General features: G+C 45.7%; 1 protein-coding gene across 1 annotated transcript in view; it reads right to left on the bottom strand.

Annotated features, from left to right (window-relative positions):
- The window catches only part of DNHD1 (dynein heavy chain domain 1), a 79,231-nt gene that overhangs the window by 23,921 nt on the left and 34,155 nt on the right, over positions 1-21,155 (bottom strand). The window contains exons 10-20 of the mRNA XM_011954319.1: positions 17,724-17,989; positions 17,390-17,633; positions 13,297-13,454; positions 12,342-12,834; positions 7,984-8,111; positions 7,684-7,882; positions 7,199-7,293; positions 6,405-6,612; positions 3,472-3,597; positions 3,054-3,151; positions 47-2,933 (exon numbers count right to left, since the gene is read on the bottom strand). Of these exons, the coding sequence (XP_011809709.1) occupies positions 47-2,933; positions 3,054-3,151; positions 3,472-3,597; positions 6,405-6,612; positions 7,199-7,293; positions 7,684-7,882; positions 7,984-8,111; positions 12,342-12,834; positions 13,297-13,454; positions 17,390-17,633; positions 17,724-17,989 (4,902 nt within the window). The remainder of the gene's footprint in view (positions 1-46; positions 2,934-3,053; positions 3,152-3,471; positions 3,598-6,404; positions 6,613-7,198; positions 7,294-7,683; positions 7,883-7,983; positions 8,112-12,341; positions 12,835-13,296; positions 13,455-17,389; positions 17,634-17,723; positions 17,990-21,155) is intronic.

Here is a 21,155-nt window from a genome sequence, read left to right as displayed (position 1 = left end):
CCCTTAAGGCTCCATCTCTCTCAAGCCAGCCCTTCCATCTTCCCACCTGGGCCAGGGGCCTTCTCTTCCTTTAGGCGCAGGTGGGGGTCAAGCAGACTATGCAAGATGCGTGCCATGCTGGTAACTTCTGCCACACCTGCACAAACAGCTTGCTGCCCGTGTACCTGCAGCAGAGAGCTGACACCTTGGCGCGCGAGGAATCGGAATGTTGCAGGCACCAGAACTTCAGCCATGCGGTTGAGCTCAGCGACTGTCTGGTGCTGCAGGCGGTACTCATAGGGAAGGGATGCCATCAGGGCACTAAGTATACACTGCCAAGTCTGCTCTCCACCACACCAGACTAGGGCACAACAGCCTACCACTGTGGGGGACATGCCTGTTGCATCAGCCACCTCCATCAAGAGAAAGGTGCCTGGGGGTCGTGCTATCTGCTGTCCATTGGGGAGACTAAGCTGCGGCAGCTCACTCAGGAGGCAAGTGATGGAGTCTAGCCAAGCAGAACTGGAGGCTCCATCACATATTATCCAGTGCTGGATCCCCATTGATTCCTCTGTCTGCCTCTTTTGGCCCATGTTGTTACACTGGCTGGCTGCACGAAGTACCTTGGGGAAGATGCCATGATGCCAGCAGGAGCCCTCTAGCCATCCCAGGAACTCCTGGGGGCTGAGGCCACTGGGGTACAGGTGGGTAATTTCCACAGGCTGGCAGCCTTGGGTTGAGGTGTCCTCCATGGCTGCCAGCCGATTCTGGATCTTAAATAAGCTGTGCCAACAAGTGGTCTTGCCACTGCCTGCAGGGCCTAGGAGCAGAATGCCTGAGGCCCGGCTCAGGGCCTGGCTCAACTGTTCCAAGGACCCCAAAATGTCAGGGCTGGGATGCAGACCTACCTGCTGCAGTTCTTCCACCACCAGTGCCCTCATCAGCTTGTAACTCATAGCTTCTGCCAGCACTTGGCTGGCGCTAGGGAAAAGCGCACACAGCAGCCCTCGGAGGTTGTGCAGGTGGAGCCCATTGAGAACGCTAAACAGTGGTGAGCGCAGTAGGGCATGCAGTAGGGCAGCCTCCTCAATGGCAGCTAGGCTGCGAGGCTGCTGGCACTTCGGTTCCTCCTTGGTCACGTTTAGTGTCTGTATTGTGTCTTCCAGTATCTGCTTGAGCAGTGGCAGGCGGCAGGGCAGGGGCCCAGACACCAGCTCACGCTCTAGAGAGAAGAATTTGGATAGGCGGGTAGCCATCTGGAAGGCATCCCGCATCCCTGCACCTAGCAGAGTCAGCTCTGCCACTTGCTGCAGATCAGGCAATGCCAATGCCACAGGCCGCAGCAGCAGGTGCAGGTTGGCAGGCACAGCAGAGCTCAGGGCACGCAGTATCAGGAGACAGCCATAGCCAAGGCGCATAGACACGTGATGTTTTTCAAAGAAGCCACTGCCAAGGAGCTGGGACTGGGTGGGGTCTATGGTGCTTGTGTTTCGGGAAGCCTCCTGGTACAGTGGGGCATACAAGCGGTGTAGTTCACCCAGGCGCTGGCCCAGGGCAGAGAGCAAGCCAGGGGGAAGCTGCTGAACTTTCTCCAACAGCAGCCAGGCACCACCCTGCAGGGCACCATTCAGATAGTTGCTCAGGCATTGAGCCTCTATCTGAGGTGAGCAGGGCAGCATCACCAGCTGGCGGCCCAGGGCCTGTGCCAGGCTACTCACTATAGCTCTCTTGCCCACACCATTAGGACCCAGTAGGGTCCCACAGGCCACCTCCTCTAGGGCCAATAATAGTACCAGTGCTGGCCGTTCAGGCAGCAGGCTGGGTAGAGGCCCTAGTCTAGGTCCCAAGTACTCATAATTGTACAGGAAGGACCTGCCTAGCACATCTATCCAGCATGCTGCTGGTGACAGAGAGTGCTCAGAAGATGCAGTAGTCTTAAGACTCTGTAGGGGGCTTTTGGGGATTATGTGAGGTGAACCCAAGTGATACTTGAGTTGGCGGACCCAGTGAAAGTCTGTGAGATCACTGACCTGGTGCTGTTCCAGCAGCTGTGCTATATCCCGGTGAGTCACTGCCATGACCAGCAGGGCACTGAGCAGGCTGGTATGGCGGACAGAAGGCAGGGACTGTCCACCTTGGGAAGCCCTCTGGGCCCGCATAAAATTCACTAGTACCTCAAGCTTGCGCATATGCACGGAGACCATGGCCAGGGTACCCCACTCAAGCAGAGCTTCCTCCATCTCAGCCCGCCATACCACCTCCTCTGCCACCAGCACACACTGCCATGGGAAGGTCTGGACTAAATCGATCCAGTGCTGGACAGACAATTGCAGGTACAACTTGTTTTGCTTGGGCAGCTGCTTGAGGGCTTCACCTAGAGATGGGCCTCGAGCAAGGCGAGCAGTCACACAGCCCTGCAGCATGTGCACCAGTGCCAAGCGCAGACATTTCTCCAGAGAGGCCAGCCACTTAGGGAGATCTGCATGCAGAGGAAGGGGACCCTGCAGCTTCACCTCCTCCCCACCCGCCCCTAGCACTGCAAGTGCCTCCACCTGAGTCTGTGCATTTGGGCTTGACTCCCAGTCATCCATGTTTTTCTCACCAGTTGGGCAAGACTTGAACCTCACACCATGCACATGAGGAAAGCAGCGTCGTACCCATAGCTGGGCTTCGCATGATTCCAGTTGAGCAGCCAGCAGGGCTACCAGCTCACTGTCACTAAGGAAGAAGAGGCGGGGGAAGTGAGCACACACTCCATAGAGCACGCTCTCCAGAGTCATGATGATGCCCTCCAGCTCCACCGATCCTGCTTGCAGCAGTTGTTGCAGCTGCTGGCCTTGGAAGTAAGGGCTCCTCTTGGCACTGGGCACTACAAGTGACAGAACCATGGGGTCAGCTACAGAGATGCGCATCAGGGTTCGATACTGGTCGTCCATGACCTTGAAACGAGAGTTCTATGGTGGGGGAGAGGATAAAAGTGAGGGCCAATATGAAGTGGCAGCTCCCCTTTCCCACGCTGAGCCCTGCTATTCAGGAACCCTTTTTGCCCTCTCTGCCTTAACCCCCTTCCCTACCAGGTCAGCATTAGGAAACTGGATCTTCATCTCATGCAGAACTTTATTCAGAAAAATCCACTTCTGCTGGAAAGTCAGCCACACCTCCAGCAGGGCACCTGTGTAAGCAGCCAGAGAAATGCTTACACTAGGGTTCTACCTTCTGCAGAGGAGTCCACCCTGCTCCTGACCTCTCAGGTGCCCCGCCAGCCCAAGCAAAATACTCTGCCCAGCAGGACTTGGGGACCCTGCTTGAGGGAGAAAAAATTTTCACTGTGAATAAAAACCTGGTCTCTTCATCCCAAGAAACAGCCCTGAAGGAGGTCTTCACTCTATTCTTCATATCTTCTCCCACCCAACCTCCACCTCTCACTCCCATCCCTCTGGGACATCCTGCCTCAGGTCTCACCCATCAGCCCGACTAGAGGCCTGCACTTACCCAGGCCATGCATGATGGCCATCCACTCCAAAGCTATTTTGTTTAAGTCTCCTGACTTTTGGATGGCCAGGATCTTGGACAACACCTGAAGACTTTCCTGGATGGAATCCTGCAGGTTGCTGTAATCTAAGACAGAAAAAGCTGAACTGGCAGTCAGATGGGGCAAGGGCCGGGACTTGGAGAGAGAAGAGCAGACCAGGAGCACCTTTGAGGAGAGGCAGTTACAGAGACCCTGATGCCCTTGCTATCTTTTTTCTTTCCTTTTTTTTTTTTTTGAAAAAAAGCCCAGGCTGGAGTGCAATGGCACGATCTCGGCTCACTGTACTATGCTTCCTGGGTTCAAGCAATTCACCTGCCTCAGCCTCCTGAGTAGTTGGGATTACAGGTGTGTGCCACCACACCCGGCTAATTTTTTGTATGTTTCGTAGAGATGGGGTTTCACCATGTTGGTCAGGCTGGTCTTGAACTCCTAACCTCAGGTGATCCACCCACCTCGGCCTCCCAAAGTGCTGGGATTACCATGGTGAGCCACCATGCCCAGCTGCCCTTTCTGCCTTTAAGGATTCCATCAGTCAATATGTAGAGCCTATAAAGCACTTGGGTCTCAAAATGGTGAGAAAAGAAGCTCCTCCTTTCCTAAGGCACTGTGGGCAGACTCCAGGCCAGCTGAGTTCCCTGACTAGCTGCTGTGAGTATCAAGCTAACTCCATGGAAGTGCTTTGTAAGAACTAGGGCCTGTAGCCTGGGAAGAGGGCTCAATGGCTTCAGGACCCTACATCATATTTCTATAGTAAAAATGCCCATTCTGTCTTAAAAGGGGTCCTGGTAGAGAAGCTGAGAACAAACTTTTCTCTCTAGTCTTAGCACTTGGCTCCCTGGTGCTGCTTAAAGAGTTATCCCTTCATGCCACAAGTGCTTGGTAAGACTAGGGCTGGAAATGAGGTAGGGACACTAATTGGGGTAAAAATGAGAGAACAATCAAGAAAGGAGGTTTACTCAGACAGATGTAGAATTCTCCAGACATCCCTGGTGGAAGAAAACTGTCTATCCCCTTCCCTTACTCTTCCCCATGTGAGGAGGCAAAGAGGCCCATCTTTTATGCCCTATGGGATATGACGCAGGCCACAGCCCTCCACACAGCTACCTGTGTCAGTGTACTTTCCTCTGCATATCCACACAGACCTCAAGTTCTATATTTTTCACTTGGGTTATACTAGTCATCCCTTAATTGATCTTTCAATTGCCATTCCTTGCCTCCTTTCAATCCATTCTCCATATTGAAACCAGAATGACATTGATTATGTTTCTACCCACAAAAAACATACAGTGACTCTCTATTGTTTTCATGTTATTGAGTAAATTCTTAATGTGACCCACAAGACCTTGCATGATCTGATCCTCTCCAGTTCCATCTGCTCCATCTCCTCCTCCACTATTATTTGGGATCCAGCCACAGAGAAATAGAAACAGAAGCTCATGCTCCCCATTCTTACCATCAAATATACCGACTAAAGCCCTAACTGAACTGAAACTCACAGATTTCAAGCTATTCTTTAGAAGATCCAAACATTTTTGCTTCCACTAGTTAAAGTGTGTGCACACTAAGAATAAGAGTGTGTTTGCAAATCTATTTATGTCAATTATGTTGTGATTATAAGTAAAGAGTTGAATCTAATATTGTAACAACCACTGACACTTTGGTGGGGGAAAAGTTGCTGTTTCTATGGAAACCACAGAAAGCTTCAGTAAAGGCAAACTGATTAAACATATGCTATTAGGTATAGGCAAGTCAATTTTTTATAAACTTGGAACTTATAATAAAAATCTAGAAAAGCTCTGGACTCTGAGACAGTGTCTTCTATGTAACTCCCAACTGTCTCAATCTCCTTGGAAGTCCTCTCCCCACCTCCCTCTCTCCACACGGTGCCCAGCTCCTGCAGCTAAGGCCCTTCCCTTCATAGGGACTTTAAAAGTGTCTTCATGTTGCTGCCCAGCTTTACAGAAAGTGAAAGCACAAATAGTAGACAATGCATTAATGCAAGAAAGGCAGTGAGGAACTATCAAATCAAATAAAAGCTCTTGTCATTAGCTTAAAAGGTTAGTAAATGTACATGCATATATTTTGCTAAAATAAAAATCTTAAACTATGTATGCATCATTAGATTTTGGATTCACCAACGGGGTTCCAGTTGTGTTGAATAAGAAAATTTCTCCTCTATTGGCAATGCCCCAGCTATATCATATTGGATGCTTATGTAAATGCTGTTCCCTTTGTCTGGTCTGCCCTTCTCACCTGGCAAGTCTGGCAAACTCTTACTCCTTCAAAGAGTCAGCATAAGGCCTCTGCCTAAAGAAGACTTCTCTGATTCTCTCTCTGGTTCTTTGAGCTGGTCCTCTCTCTGAGATTCTACTGCCCTCGGTAAGGTGCTCCATTTTGTTTATCCCTATAATATTGTCTGTCTCTCACTGGACTCAGAAATCTCTGAGGGACAGGGATACTGTCTGTAAGTCTCAAGGTCTCCTGCGTAAAGTTTAGCACAGAGGATGCAGGTTTGATGAGGGAGAGAATAAAGAAATGAATTAATGAATGAGGCATAAAATTAGACAGCAGGGTGCAATCTAGAGGACAGAGCATTGAAAGGTGTAGATAACTGACCATGAGGAATTTCTGAGTGTAGGCAGAAAGGGGAGGAAGGACCTTTGCTGAAGACCCAGGCATTGAGTAGAGACAGGTTAGGGGAAGGGGATCACAAGGAGATTAAGACAGTAGGGGGCTACATGGAAGACACGGTCTCAGAACAGACTGTCTCAGGCTGTCTAGTAAGGATGGGGCCCTGCCTAGAGAATCAGATCTGCCAGGGCTTGATGGATATGGTGGACGAAAATGGCCCCCAGCAGGGCGCTTTCACTAGGTCACAAGGACTGAGTCTCACCTGAGAGGATGAAGGTGCCACTATCTTTGTCCACTACCTCCCACTGGGGGCTGCGGAGCACCTGCCTCTTGGAGTGCTCTGAGGCTGGGGGCTCGTAGGGTACATGCAGGATGAAGTTGAGCAGGCGCAGCTGGCGCACTTCCCAGTACCGCTGCAACTGCCGTATAGTCTCTTGGGCATGAATTCGTTCGTTTTCATTTTGCCAGACCTGGAACAGCTGGGTCTCAGGAACCAGGATTGGGTAACTGATTAGGGGATAGGCTTGGAGCTGGGACTTGGGGATTGGATCTGAGGCAGAACTCAAGGGTCAGGGCTCAGGAGAGTGGACGTCTCAGAGATGAAGAGAGAGGGGGACCATCAGGCTTCAAAGATAGACCATCAGCAGCATCTAACTACCTTGCCCTGGGGTCACTGCTTTGGAACCCCCACCTACTTTTGCAAGGCTCCAGCTGAGCAAATACCTCAATCAGTTCATGCCCTCTGGGGACAAGATAAGTGTTGGGGGGCACCTGCCATTCTGTTCACCCACAACTTCAGGGCTGCCACCCACTTCCTTCCCCCATCAGGGACATACTCTCAGTCACAGGGAGTCTGGAAGCACCCAGGGAATCCCCATCTGGAGATTTAAAGAAACTGCTCCTGCCCTTCAGGCAGGTTAGCAGTCTCAACCCCCATTAAATCACATGCTAAACACCCACCACCCTCTTGTCTAAAGGGACTGCTGGGCCTTGACTGGCTTTATTACAGGTCCTGGCTTTGGACCACTTCTCTCGCCCCCGTACTGCAGGCCCCACCTGGTTGATTCGATCTGCAAACTCCAGCAGTGGATAAGTAAGCAGCTGGCCCAGCGTTAGGAGTTCTATAGTTTGGAGACTGCCCAGCCCAAGGGCTGGTGGTAGAGAAAACAAGTCAGAGCAACACCCAGTATGTGGCAGAGTCCAGCCCATATCCCATATCCCAGAGCCCAGCCCAGCCCAGCTCAGACCCCAGATAGCAGATCTTAGAGCACAACACAGAGTCAACAGCTTAGAACCCAAGGTCTAGAGCACAACTCAGAGCCCAGAGGTAAGGCCCCAGCCCAAGCCCAGCCACCATCAGCAGAGAGGAGGTAGTAAGGGAAGTTAAAAATTTTTGTCCCAGTTGAGGAAAAGAGATTGTAATATGTGGGAAAGGTAGGGACAAACCTGGGGAGGAAAGGTATTTCCAGCAGGAGCAGCAGGAAACTGAGTTGTTGCATCGCTCTAACCTTTCCCCCTCCTCTGACATTAACCAAACATACCTCGCAGGAGACACTGGCAGTTGAGACTCTGTGGCTGGAGGCTGCCCAGCTTAGCGAGCAGGGGCAGGTAGCTGCGAAACTCCCCCAGGATGCGCATACAGTGCTGCAGCACAGGGCTGTTCAGCCCCAGCGTTGTGCTCATCCGTGCTGCCTCTGTCAGCCAGCTCTCTGTCTTCTCCTGGGCCATAGCTAAGCTGAACTGCAGGGAGGAGGGCTCACTGTCAGCTTTAGACTCTTCCCCTTCCGCACCACTGTAGTCCTCCACTCCCAGACAAGAGCTCCAAGGAAGGGTGTCAGCACCTTGGCAAAAGCCATGCACTTCCACTCGCTGATGTTTTCAGAGATGACTCGGTACAGGTGCCATATGCGCTGCTGCTGCACAATAGGATGTGTCCCACAGATCGGCAAGGGCACAGGAGTCTCATCCTCTGTGGGGGAGGACTGACTGAGACCTGGGCTGCTTGCAGTGTTGGGAGGGGGGTGGTGGAATGATCAGTCAAGAGCCCATAATGACAGAGGTAGGGTCCAGAAAGTGATGGTTGGGGATAGGTGAAGTAGAGTTCCAAATTGTTTGGCTCAACAATGGAGGTGGGGTTAATCCAAGGAACAGTTACTCCAAGGAAAGACCATCTGAGAAAATGTGATGGCAGTGAAAGGGAAGAGTTCCTCTTTTATTAGTCTCCATCTCACTCACTCCATTCTAGTCTAGTGACACCGGACTCTACTATTGCTGAGATGCACCAGGCATGCACTCTCCTGCTAAGGGCCTTTGACTGGCAGTTTCTTTCTTTCTGGAACACTCTTCTTTCAAAGAATCACATGGCTTATGCCCTCACCAACTTTCACAAGTCTTTGATGCTGTGTTTGAAACAGCATCTTCTCTTTTTTTTTTTTTTTTTTTTTTTTTTGAGACAGAGTTTTGCACTGTTACCCGGGCTGGTGTACAGTGCTGTGATCTCAGCTCACCTCCGCCTCCCGGGTTCAAGCGATTCTCCTGCCTCAGCCTCATGAGTAGCTGGGAATACAGGCTCATGCCACCACGTCTGGCTAATTTTTGTATTTTTAGTAGAGACAGGGTTTCACTATGTTGGCCAGGCTGGTCTCAAACTCCTGACCTCATGATCTGCCCGCCTCAGCCTCCCAAAGTGCTGGGATTATAGGCATGAGCCACCAGCCCAGCCAAACAGCATCTTCTTAATGAGGCCTATGCAGGCTATCTGGTTAAAAATTCCTAGATACCCTCCCTGGCATTCTAGACCCCTCTTACCCTGTTCTACTTTTTTTTTTCTCTATCACTTATCACTTTCTTATATACTACAGAATTTGGTTATTGTCATTGTTTATTGTCTTTCTCTCCCAACTAGAAGTTTGGGTTCATCAAGAAAAGCGTTTTGTCATTTGTTCACTGACGTACCTCAAGCCTAGTGTACACAGTGGTCTGTCAACAAATATGTGTTGAATGAATGAATGAATGAATGAGTGAATGAACTGCCAGCCCAAGAGAAAGTTCAGCAAGATGCATATAAAAAAAGATCTGGCCCACATAGAGGACCTGTCATGTTTACCTCTGGCCATTATCCTCCACCCCTTCATCTCACAGGGTACTACATTAGTTCTTAATCAATTAAATCAATTATTTATAGTCAGTTGTGAGATATGTGTCAAAAGGAATTTATAATTAACAATAATTATAGTATCGAGGTTTGCAATTTACTTAAAAGACAACAGACATCTCATTAACTTGAGTGGGACAAAAAGTGATAGAGTCACACCCAAACGCTGGGCCTCATGCATCTTACACATGTGCACATCATCCATTTTGGAGATCTCAGAATATTAAAAAGCTGGAATCACTGGGCTATCAAAGCTCTGATCTGACAAAAAGTAAAATGACAGTAAATCTGAATTCTTCCAGTCTTTGTCTAAACTCAAAGATATGGCTAGAGTCCCATATAATCTTTGACAGCAGTTGTTTCAACATCAAATATTGGACAAATAAACAACTTCATCTGTAAGAAAGAGCAGACATGATATCTCCAAACACATGAAAAGATAAAAACAAACTGGGGATTAAGAGCAAATGTCCTTTGATGGACATTTTGTGGTATCTACTTGATAATTTCGATGCATTTTAAAACTTTTTATCTGAAAATGAGTTCCGATCTTTAAAGTTGTAGGAAAAAGTAGTAAAAAAAAATTTTGTACCTTCTATCTTCCATAGGTATAGATATATATCTATACTGTTTACCTTTGCCTTTTGTTGACATTTTACCCATTTGCTTTATCATTTGTATTCACATGCTCTGTGCATGGGCATGTGTATGCACATATTCACACACACAATGTTTTCTCTGAACTATTTAAGGGCAAGTTACATAAATACTCGAGTATGCATTTCCTAAGAATAGAGATATTCTTTTATATAACCACAGTTCAATTCCCAATTTCATATATTATATTGACACAATATTTTAATCTACTGTCCATATTTCAGTTTTGTCAGTTGACCTAATAATGTCCTAGATAGCTTTTTTTTTTTTTTTTGCCTCAATTATAGCATCTGGTCCAGGGTCAGGTACTGCATTTGCCATGTCTCTTAGTTTCTTTAATCTGGAACATTTCCATAGCCTTTCTTGCTTTTGTAACAGACATCTTTGAAGTATACAGTCCCTATTAGCCATTTTTTTTGTTCACAGAAAGTTCCTCATGTTGTGTTTTTATGATTTTTAAAAATGATACTCATGCTCAGCTGGACTACTACATAAATGATATTGTATCCTTCTCCAGTATCACATCTGAAGGCATATGACGTCCCTATGTCCTTCATTGGTGATGTTAATTTTTAATCAGCTGGTCAAATTGTCTGATTTCTCCACTAATTGTTGTTTCTTTTTCTTTTTCTTTCTTTTTTTTTTTTTTTTTTGTACAACGAATAAGTGATCTCTGGGAGAAACTCTCTAAGATAGTGCAAATATTCTGCTCCTCATCAAATTTGCCCTAGATTTGGCATCCATTGATCCTTATCTGATTTGGTAATTACCATGATGGCTACAAAATAATAATTTTCCCACTCCAGCCTTCCTTCCACATTTGCCAGTCAGCTCCTGGCATTTTACTGTAAGCATGAGTCTTCATTTCTCTCTTATTGATTTATCTATTTATTATTACTAGGGATAATAAATGCCTTTACTTCAATAGCTTAGAATTTATTACTCTACTTACTTTGGTGATCAAATTGTTCCAGATTTAGCCAGTTGGTATCCCTTCTGAATCCTTGTGATATGCTCCCATCACTTTTTAAAACACTTTAATACTTTCTTACTTTCTGATATAAAAAGACACTCTAGGTTCATCTTGTACCTACCCTGCCACAGCCCTGGAATCATCCATTTCTCTAAGGAGCTCTGGTTCCTTTTAATGGGGAATGGTATTAGAAACTAAGACCTGAGCACAATATGGATTCTTGCTACAGTGGTTTCTTTGCTTCGTGTCCTCTTCAGCAGATAGAGATGGCAAATGTGTGCACATGTATATACACATAAACATACAGTTACATGCATATACATGTGTACATAAGCATGCATACACATGCAAAATGTGTGTTTTAAAATGCAATGAAATACAAAGTGATGCCATAGGAAATGGAAGCTTATAAAACAAGCTCACAACATTTTTCCAGAACTCAGAGAAAAATAAAAGAATGAGTGATGATAAAGAAGATAAAATCAGTGAGTGAGAGAGATTCAGTAAATCCAACAAACATAAGAATTCTGGAAGGAAGGCCAGGCGCAGTGGCTTACACCTGTAATCCCAGTGCTTTGGGAGGCTGTGGCAGAAGGACTGCCTGAGTCCAGGAGTTTTAGACCAGCCTAAGCAACACAGTGAGTCCTCATCTCTACAAAAAATACAAAAATTAGCCAGGCATCGTGGCACACACCTGTAGTCCCAGCTACTCAGGAGACTGATGTGGGAGGATTGCTTGAGCCTGGGAGGCTGAGGCTGCAGTGAGCTGTGATCATGACATTGCACTCTAGCCTGAGATCCTGTCTCAATTGTTTGGTAATGGTTCTTATATTTGCTCTGGTCTCCTTCCAGAGCCCACAGAGTTGTTTAAGAACAGAAGGGAACCAGCTTACCTGCACTACTGTATGGAAGAATTGAGACCAATAGTTATGTCCTGGTCTCCTCCTGTGTATTAGTGAGGCACTCAAGTAGCCTCCTCTCTATACCACATTGGCTGGAGGAAGTAATCTGCTAGAACATCAAGACCTACTCTTATCTAGGGTCTGCTGGCTGGTGTAGGATTGTGTTGAACAGGGCTACACAAAGGCTAAGTTCTATAAGGAGGGCACCCTTACATTTCTCCTGCACATGCTTTTAGCCCCTGACCCTATCACATTCTGATGGAACATTCACTCGTTTGCCTTCCTTATCAGACTGTGAGCCCCCATGCCCCCACCCTAAGCACAACACCTGCCATGGTCAATATATGATGTTTTTGTCCTGAAATTTTCATTTATAAAAGACACCAATGAAGGTATGTGATTCCCAAGGCTTGCTTGGGATCATACAGGACACAGAACCCTGAGTTCCAACTCTTGTTTCAGTTGAAGGGCCTATCACAGAGTGATAATGGAGGGTGCAAGGATCCTCAGTACCAGTGAAGATGGCATAAGCGTGGTGCAGTTCACTGAGGTCGCTGACTGTGTTCTGGAACTGACGCTCTAGGGAGATGAGCTGGTGTTCAGTACTCCTCTGATCTTGTGTGGGGTCCATAAAGGGACCGGAGAGGGCCTTCCCAAGCAGGCCTTCCAGCTCTGCCAATGCTGCTGCCATCAGCTGCTGCAGCTTGGGTATAATGGCATGTCGCTTGCTGAGCAGGAACTCTGAAGCCTGGCTTTTCTCAAACTGAAATGCCTCCCACATATCCAAAAGCTGTGGGGCAAGCAGAGGGCAGTGGAGTAGATGTGGTCGTGGGGGAGGAGGGCGGGGAAGGATGGGTGACTCCCCGAATTGCCTTCTCACCGAGATGTCCAGTGCTTCATTCTCAGCACTAAAGAGGCTAAAATGGTTGCAGATGAGTTCATGGAGTGCCCGTACATATTCCATTCGCTCCTCCAGCTCGACGTACTGTTCATTGGCTTCATTCAACTGCAGGAACTACAGCATGAGACCAGCAACCCCACAACCCTATGTGCCTCTTTGGGCCCACCCCTGAGGGCAACTCCCACCTTTTGGAGTAAAGTCTCCAGACCCAGTTACAGCCTTGTAATCAACTGGTATCCGGGGCAATCTAGGATCAAATCCCTCTCTGACCCAGATCTCTCTGGTGAAGGGTCCACTTCTCACCCACCACCCCATTACCTTGATGACAAGGCAACAATTTTCTATCTGACTCACAGAGAGCACAACTCTCTCATCACACCAGGGCCTCCCTGTGACATGAGGGCCATGTGGACAGGCTAAGAATTAGCAAGGGTAGATCTCTTAGGTGAGCAGTTTAAGAGCATCAGGCCCTGCTGGGAGCTCAGCAGAGACCTGAAGACAGTGCACTGAGCTTTTAAGCAGGATGGGCCCTGAATAAGCTGGGAAGGATGGATGGGGAGAGCCAACCTTCTGGGTACACTGTGCAATGGCGTGAATATCTGAGTTGATGGTTCGGAAGACATGCATGAAATCTGTGAGCTCTGTCATGAGTTTTTGACTTAGGCTCCAGCACTCATTTTGCACCTGTGCAAGAATGTCCTTCCTTATGCTGTCCAGCTTGGATTCTGGAGACAGGAGAGTAAGGTGTGAGGGGATGCACAAAAAAGAAGGGGTGCTGGGGACAGTGCTGTGATCCAGAGTGGGAGTAGGCTGAATGGCAGGTCGGACCATGAATTATCTCATTTAATGCTTGTTGGATCCCTGCTCAATGTCCAGTCAGCTGCTATGCACTGAGGACTGTGCTCTATACCGGTAGACAAGAGCAAATGAATGAGACAGAAAGTTTCCCCACCCTGAAAAGCTCATGATATGAGGCAGAGACAGACACATAAATGAGCAATCACAAATCAGAATGATAAATCCACTGTGAGTGCCTGGGAGCCTTCAGCCAGCATAGTTAAGAGGTGGGGGTGCCAGGGGGTGTCCTGAGAAGGCTGGGCAAGGCCCCTTCAGAGAAGGAACATTGGAGTTGGAAGTGTTGAGTAGTTAATGCTCCAAAAAGATGGAACGGTGTGTGCAACTGTATGGAAATGACATGTTTGTGAATAGCAGAATACCCTAGCAGAGATAAAAATATTCTGCTTTTGGAGTCTTACTGCCCTTGCTCTAGAAGAAGTGGGACCAAGAAGGTAGTATGATCTGCCTTTTGTTTTTAAGGATTAAAGTAAAGAAGGTCTCAGGTGGAAAAGGGGCTAGAAAGTAATCCTGGAAGTTGCCCTTGGTAGTATGAACAACTTTATTATCTCAGAGGGCAGGGATAACACCCATATGATACCTCATGAAATCTAAGATCTGCTTGTAAGAAGCACCATTATTTTACATACCACTAACAAAGAAAAAACTGATGCCATCTAAACTCTAACACGTCTTCAATCAGGAGACATCTTTAAAGTTCAGAGATGTTAAAATATGCACAGGATGGGAAAATACAATATAGAAATCTGGTACACCAAATGGAGTATAGAGTGCTTTCTACATACCAGACACTATTTCAAGTACATTAATTATATTAACCTATTTTATCCTCACAAATTCCCATTGAAGTAAATACTATTATTTTACAGATAAGCAAACTGAAGCTCAGAGACGTTATGTAACTTGATTAACATCACACAGTGACAGAGCAAGGATTCAAACTCAGGCAGCATGGCTCCACTCCATTATATTTTAAATACAAATATGTTTATGTTATAAATATAAATGTAAACATATATAAAATATGTTTATATAAAGTATTTAAAAATATATTTTATATTATGTGTGAAGTAAACTGGCCAACCCTCTATTAGCATCTCTGCAACTAGAAGGTAAAATAGTGAGTTTGGGGGACAGATAATTGAGACATACTGGGCATGTCACTTTCAGAGACTTGGAGGAAGTAACCAAGACGACTGGGTACTAAGACCTGAGATTGAGAAAACCTACTGAGACGAAGCCTATTGAGGGACAACCTATGTCAGACAGAACACAAAGATCTAAACTCATCCTTTTTCACACTGTCCCTTTGGAACATAATAGTAACTAGGCCATTGCAATGCTGCCGCGTGTTTTTTTTTTTATTTTTTTTATTTTTTTATGGTGCTGTTTTTGGACCAGTAGCAACAGACAGATGAAGGCAGATGGGAGCTCAACAGTGACACCATATGGTATAAAGGAGCAATGCATTGATTTTAAAAAAAAAAATTTATATATATATACCAGGACTCCCTTGGGATTAGAAGCTGGAGATGGATAAAAACAGACTTAAGAGATACTTAGGGGGCAAAAGAATGACAAGGATTTGGTGACACGTTGGATGTAGTAACATCAAGGAGAGGGAGGAGTAAAGGGTTACCCCAAGTTTCTGGTGAAGCTAATTCATCAGAGTGTATAATTATGCCATTCATTGTTCAAGCGAGCTCAGGAAGAAGAGAAACAACAGAGTTAAGTTAGAGGGTTAGATAAAATTCGATCAGCAAGAAGGATGAGAGTAGACACAAGGGGATAAGGTGAAATGAAAAAAATTATTGAGCACCTACTGCATACTACACTCAATGCTAGGAGTACTGCAAATAATATCTCACTTAATCATCCCTACTATAACCCTGTGAGTGACTGTGTTATCATGCCTAGCTTACAAATCAAGAAACTAAAACACAGTAATCTGAAGTTACCAAGCAAGTGAAAAACAGAGACAGGGTTCTAAATCCAGTGCTTATTTCTCTCCACCTGCTCCTCTTGAAGAGGCTAGTTGGTCTTGAACTGAGGATCAAGAAGCTAAAAAACTAGAACAACAATGAGCTTTCTGGAGCAGCAGTAAAGTAAAGCCTGACCAAAACAGGACCAGAGAGAAGGCAAAACAATCATAGGTCCTCCCCGTTCCTGCCTTGCCAGCCCGAACCCCTTGTACAAGAGCAGGGAGTTTCAGTGGCCTATTGGATACCTAATGATACATGTGCTTTCCTCTGTTGAGAGCCAAGACAGGGAAGGCTAAGCAAGCAGAGCATTCAAGCAAACTCTTTCCAGGCCCCAGTGGCTTCTAACCTTCATAAAGAAAGCAGGCCTGGGAAGCCATGGGTCCAACAGAATCTAGTCTTCACAGGAAGTAGATACTATTGGCTATTGCCATCCTTGAGGCTAGGTGAGGAAAGAGAACAACCTCCATATTTCCGAAAAGAACAAATCACTGGCTTCCCAATCTACCCCACTGTGAGCCTCTCTATGGCAAACTCCTAGGCTGAGGCACTAGCTAGTACACAATAGCATGAGATATCCTTCCCACGGGAAGAGAGAAAGAGGATAAAAGACTAGGTCATAAACCAGATTTCTCAGAGACCCAGGGATACCAACAACTGGGCATTGGCTTAGTAGGGGTAGGAAGTGGCAAGAGGAGGGAACCTGAGATAGGATGAGGAGAAAATAGATAGTAGAATGCTCTTGAGCCCCACTTTCTATATAGAACTTTGTGAAGAGACTATCTTTTAGGGTGCCCCTTGCTAACATGAAATAGTCACAGCAGAGTAGAAATGATAGTGCTATGTGTTGTAGTAAAAAGAGGGGCAGATATAATGCTTACCAGTTTCCCACAACTCCCAAATGGCAGGGAATACAGAGGATAGCAGAGAATTGATAGCCAGTGGCCTGGATGAAGTTCCTGTGTTGAGGGGCTAGGGACCCTGAAGCAAAAGCCGTGGGGGTAGCCAGCCTAAGACAGAGACTGGATGAAGGATTCACTAAAACCCCAAGGATCAGCTATGCCGGCAAATGCCAAGGCAAGGACGGGTCAGCAAAGATAGACACTCCAGGTCCCTATAAGGCCAAGAAAACACACCCCAGCTCTACCAGCCCAGGACACATCAGCACCAGAAGCAGCAATGTCAGGAGGGCAGAGACCAGGCAAGGAAGTATTACACCTCAGAAGCCAGCCCACCAGCCTTCCCCAGTACAGGTGGCACCTTGGGAAGGAACAGGGAGCAAAAGACATTTGAGAGTAAAAACAACCCAGAACTATAGTATAAATTTTCAGTTGCCCAGATACCCCAAATAGACTGAATCAGACCAAAAGTGACTGCTTTAAATGAAAGGAGCTTTCTTTAATTGGAAAGGTTACATTCTTTCACTACCAGTAGAAGTTAGGACTACAGAGTAAGACAAGATCAGTTAGAGAGTAGCTTTTTACATATGCAAATTGTAGTATAAATTTCACTCTGCTACATGCAGAGAGAAGGCACCCTAGATTCCCAAGAATCTCTGTAAAGACACTGAGCTTAGTAGCCCAAACACAGGAACATGATTCCTAAGGAATACAGGGTATGAGCAGAGACAAAACAGAGAGGCTGGCCTCTGCAGTGAGCACACCTTGGATGGTAAAGGAAAGGGCCATCGGGCTTTGGAAGGCTTCATAGGTCCAATAAGAGGCCCACACCGAAAGGTCTCTGGAGGACATTCCAGGACCAAGGCAGGCCATGTGAATACACGTACAGAAAAGGGAAGGAGGAGAGGGAAGAGAAGTAGTGCTTACCCATCTCTGTCTGTACATCACGGCAGCTAAGTAGCAGCAACTTGCCTTTTGTGAGCAACTCGATAGGCATACTGGAGACACGGGCCTGCCAAACATTTAGGCGGCTCACCAGTGTCACATAGTTCTTGATGGGACCACCTCTCATGTCTTCCAGTTTCTGAGGCACCCAGGATTGCAGGAATTCATAAATGCCTGTTATCCAATGATGTTCCCTGCAGAATTCCTGTACCTCCCACAGCACACCCTAAGGGCAGACAAGGTGTTTAGAGCAGAGGCAAGTGGCTATAATGGGAATTGGTGGGCAGTACCCTATCCCTTAAACCACTGTTCTCACCTCCAGCAGCACCTGTTGTATATTCAGTGCCTGCTGGATCTGAGGGTTGTTGTTCAGGTCTTCCTCCAGCTGCTTATAATTGCGGGGGAAGTACTGGCCCCGCAGCCGATACCCGCGGACCTCCAAGATACCAGCAATTGGGTGAGACTTCCAGGGCCATACCAATCCTACATTCGGGCCACAGAAGATGCTCACAGCATCGCTGGGCTGGCCCTGGAACTTGGGCATCAGAAATTCGGTTTTTGAGTCCTCCTCTTCATCTTCTTCTAGTGGAGCACATGCCATAATTGTCCGTGAGTACCCTCCAGAGCCCACAAACAACCTTCCCTTCTCTTTGCCCTCAGTGTGTACACACACACACACACACACACACACCCATTCTCTGCTCATGAGTGAGTTAACACATACATCTATATTACAAATGTAAAATACCAGACCCATGTAGGGGATTTATTAGTTAGGGTTCATGTGCAAATAACATAATTTACTCTAGCTAGTCTAAGCAGGGAGGGACTTATTACAGAATATTAAATGGGTTGCAGAATAATTAGAAGAGCTAAGATACAAAACCACTCTAGGTTGAGTATCTAGCGCTGCATGCTGCCTGGCAAAATGGGATGTCACTGTCACACCATCAACTACAAAACACACTGCCTCTGCTATGATCCACAGAATGGATGGCATATGCCCTGACTTTCCCCCACTTAATTCAATTCTGAATCAAAGTCTTTTGTAGCTCTAACTGGTGGATCCTAAATTGTATATGACACCTAGCTGCAGGCGAGTCTGGGAAGTGTAGTTTGTAGTCTCCGGCATCTGCAGAACATAGGAGTTGGTGGGAAGGAATATTGAACATACCAGTCCTCAGTTACCTGTCTTAAAGAATATTCTTGAACCTAGCCACTCATTAACTCTTTAGGAACAGGTTAATTGACAAGTTTAGTATTTGTGTTAAAACTTCACACAAAATAAAGAATTAAAATGTCCAAAAATAAGAGCCATACTATCCACACCCAAGCCCTGTAGTGCTCTTAGCTGATCTCTTCTCTTCTCCAACTGTACTCACTCTCCAGGAAATCTCATCCAGCTTTATGACTGTAAGTACCATCTGTTTGCTCCCAAATTTATCTGCAGCCCAGATCTCTCACTTAACTCCAATCTCATTTAAATAACTGCCTACTTCACTTCTCTATCTGGGTGTCTAACATGCACCTCAAATTTAACAGAGCCAAAATGAACTCTAATTCCTCCCCGCCAAAACTGCAGTCTTCCAATTTCAGTAAATGGAAACTCTGTTCTTCCAGTTTCTCCAGTTGAAATCTTTATAGTCACCTTTGACTCTTTTTCACATACAACACATCCCCCCATTTAAAAATCCTGCTGTCTCTGCTTTTAAAATACATCCAGAATCCACCAATTCTCACCACATTTACCACCACCTGCCCTCCTCCCCCATCCCAAGTCACCATCATCTTTTACGGCATTATTGCAAAAGCCTTCTAACTTTTCTCCCTGCATTGGCCCTTGCCTCCTACACCTTGCAGTCTCTGCTCCATATAAGAACAAGAACGATCCTTTAAAAAAAATGCCAGAAGAGATTCTGAGAAGATGATGGCAATGGCAGCATCATTTTGAAATCTCCCCCAAATGCCCACATAAAAATGACAGAACAATTAGATAGTAAAACCAAAAATGCAAGGATAACATTTTTTAACAAATGAGGACAAGGGATCCTCATAAATCCCAAAATACAAGTAGGTAGGGTCAAACCACCTGCAACCTCAAAACACACATGGCATCACCATTTGTGATGAATGATGCAGAGGGAAACAATGAAGCAACAGATGGACCTAAGAATAAGAAAACCCCCAAACAGCCATTAAGCATTTACGGGGAGGCAGAGGGCCCATTTGAGAATAGCAGGTAAAACTGGAAGGGGGTTTTACCCCCTCCAAGAACAGATGAGGTAAGGTCTATATAAGCTTAAGTAATCTATGTCCTGTGTACTCTTGAAACCAAACAGTCAGGGCTCCCTTTTGGGACAGAGCTCGTCATGGAGAAAATCCTGGGAGTAGAATAAGGATTGAGCAGCCATAGAGAAAAAGGAAAAGTCTAGATGAAGGTAGGGGAGGAAAACCAGAAAACCTCAAAAAGTAAGCCATCATTTTTTTTTTAATACAGAAAAACAATAGAAAGTGAAACTCAGAGGTCAGAGAACTATTTTGAACCAAGTCTTCTTTTGAAAGTTAAGAAAAGCTGGCCGGGCGCGGTGGCTCAAGCCTGTAATCCCAGCACTTTGGGAGGCTGAGACGGGCGGATCACAAGGTCAGGAGATCGAGACCATCCTGGCTAACACGGTGAAACCCCGTCTCTACTAAAAAATACAAAAAACTAGCTGGGCGAGGTGGCGGGCGCCTATAGTCCCAGCTACTCGGGAGGCTGAGGCAGGAGAATGGGGTGAACCCGGGAGGCGGAGCTTGCAGTGAGCTGATATCCGGCCACAGCACTCCAGCCTGGGCAGCAGAGCGATACTCTGTCTCAAAAAAAAAAAAAAAAGCTAAAATTTCCAGTTTTCTATGAGCAGCAGAAAAGTATCAACATCAAACCCCATACCAAGCTTTTATAAGAAAAAAACAAAGCAAGGTGTAGAATAAATCCCTAGAGACAATGAAAGCATGTCGAAAACCAGAGCAAAACTATAGCCTATTTCAAAAACAAGCTAAAAGACACTAGAAACATGATAGAAGTCATGAGAGGACACATATCAGAATTAGCAAAACTCAGAAATTATGTGACAGAACTATGGAAAGAATTAGAAATGAAAGAATAAACAATTTCATAATAGAAATTTAACTAAAATGGGACATAAGAGCAAACAAACTCAAAAGATAATTTCTTAAGAAAAATAGAAGGCAAAATAAGGTAACTATACAACTAAAAAGGAAATTAAAAAATTTTAAAAGATTTCAAGAGAAAGGGAGAAATATTGGGGATGGGTGAAAAGGATCTAATGTATCAGTAACAGGATTCCCCAAAGAAGAAAACAAAGCAAGGGAAGAGAACAAATATTAAAAACTGTAATTCAGAAAAATTGTTCTGACATTTAAAAAAAGATATAAAGCCACATTTTGAAAGAACATACCTGAGAATCCTTCCCCAGAATGTTCAATACCAACACATATTCTAACTAAAATAACTAGATTTCAATAAAAAAGAAAAAAAATCTAGGCAAAAGGAACAAGTGATTTTGTAAAGAAAATAAAATTAGATTATCAGAGGCTTTTTGATACCAACTCATAATATCCTAAGAAAACAGAATAACATATTTAAGATATGCAAAGGAAAAAAGTATAAACCAACAACTTTATATTCAGCAACACTAACTTTCAAAAGGTACAAATTGTTATCAACATACAAGGACTTTAGAATTTT

Source organism: Colobus angolensis, unplaced genomic scaffold (assembly GCF_000951035.1).
Source record: "Colobus angolensis palliatus isolate OR3802 unplaced genomic scaffold, Cang.pa_1.0 Scaffold381, whole genome shotgun sequence".
In the NCBI taxonomy this organism is placed as follows: Eukaryota; Metazoa; Chordata; class Mammalia; order Primates; family Cercopithecidae; genus Colobus; species Colobus angolensis.
This window is presented reverse-complemented; position numbering and strand designations above follow the sequence as displayed.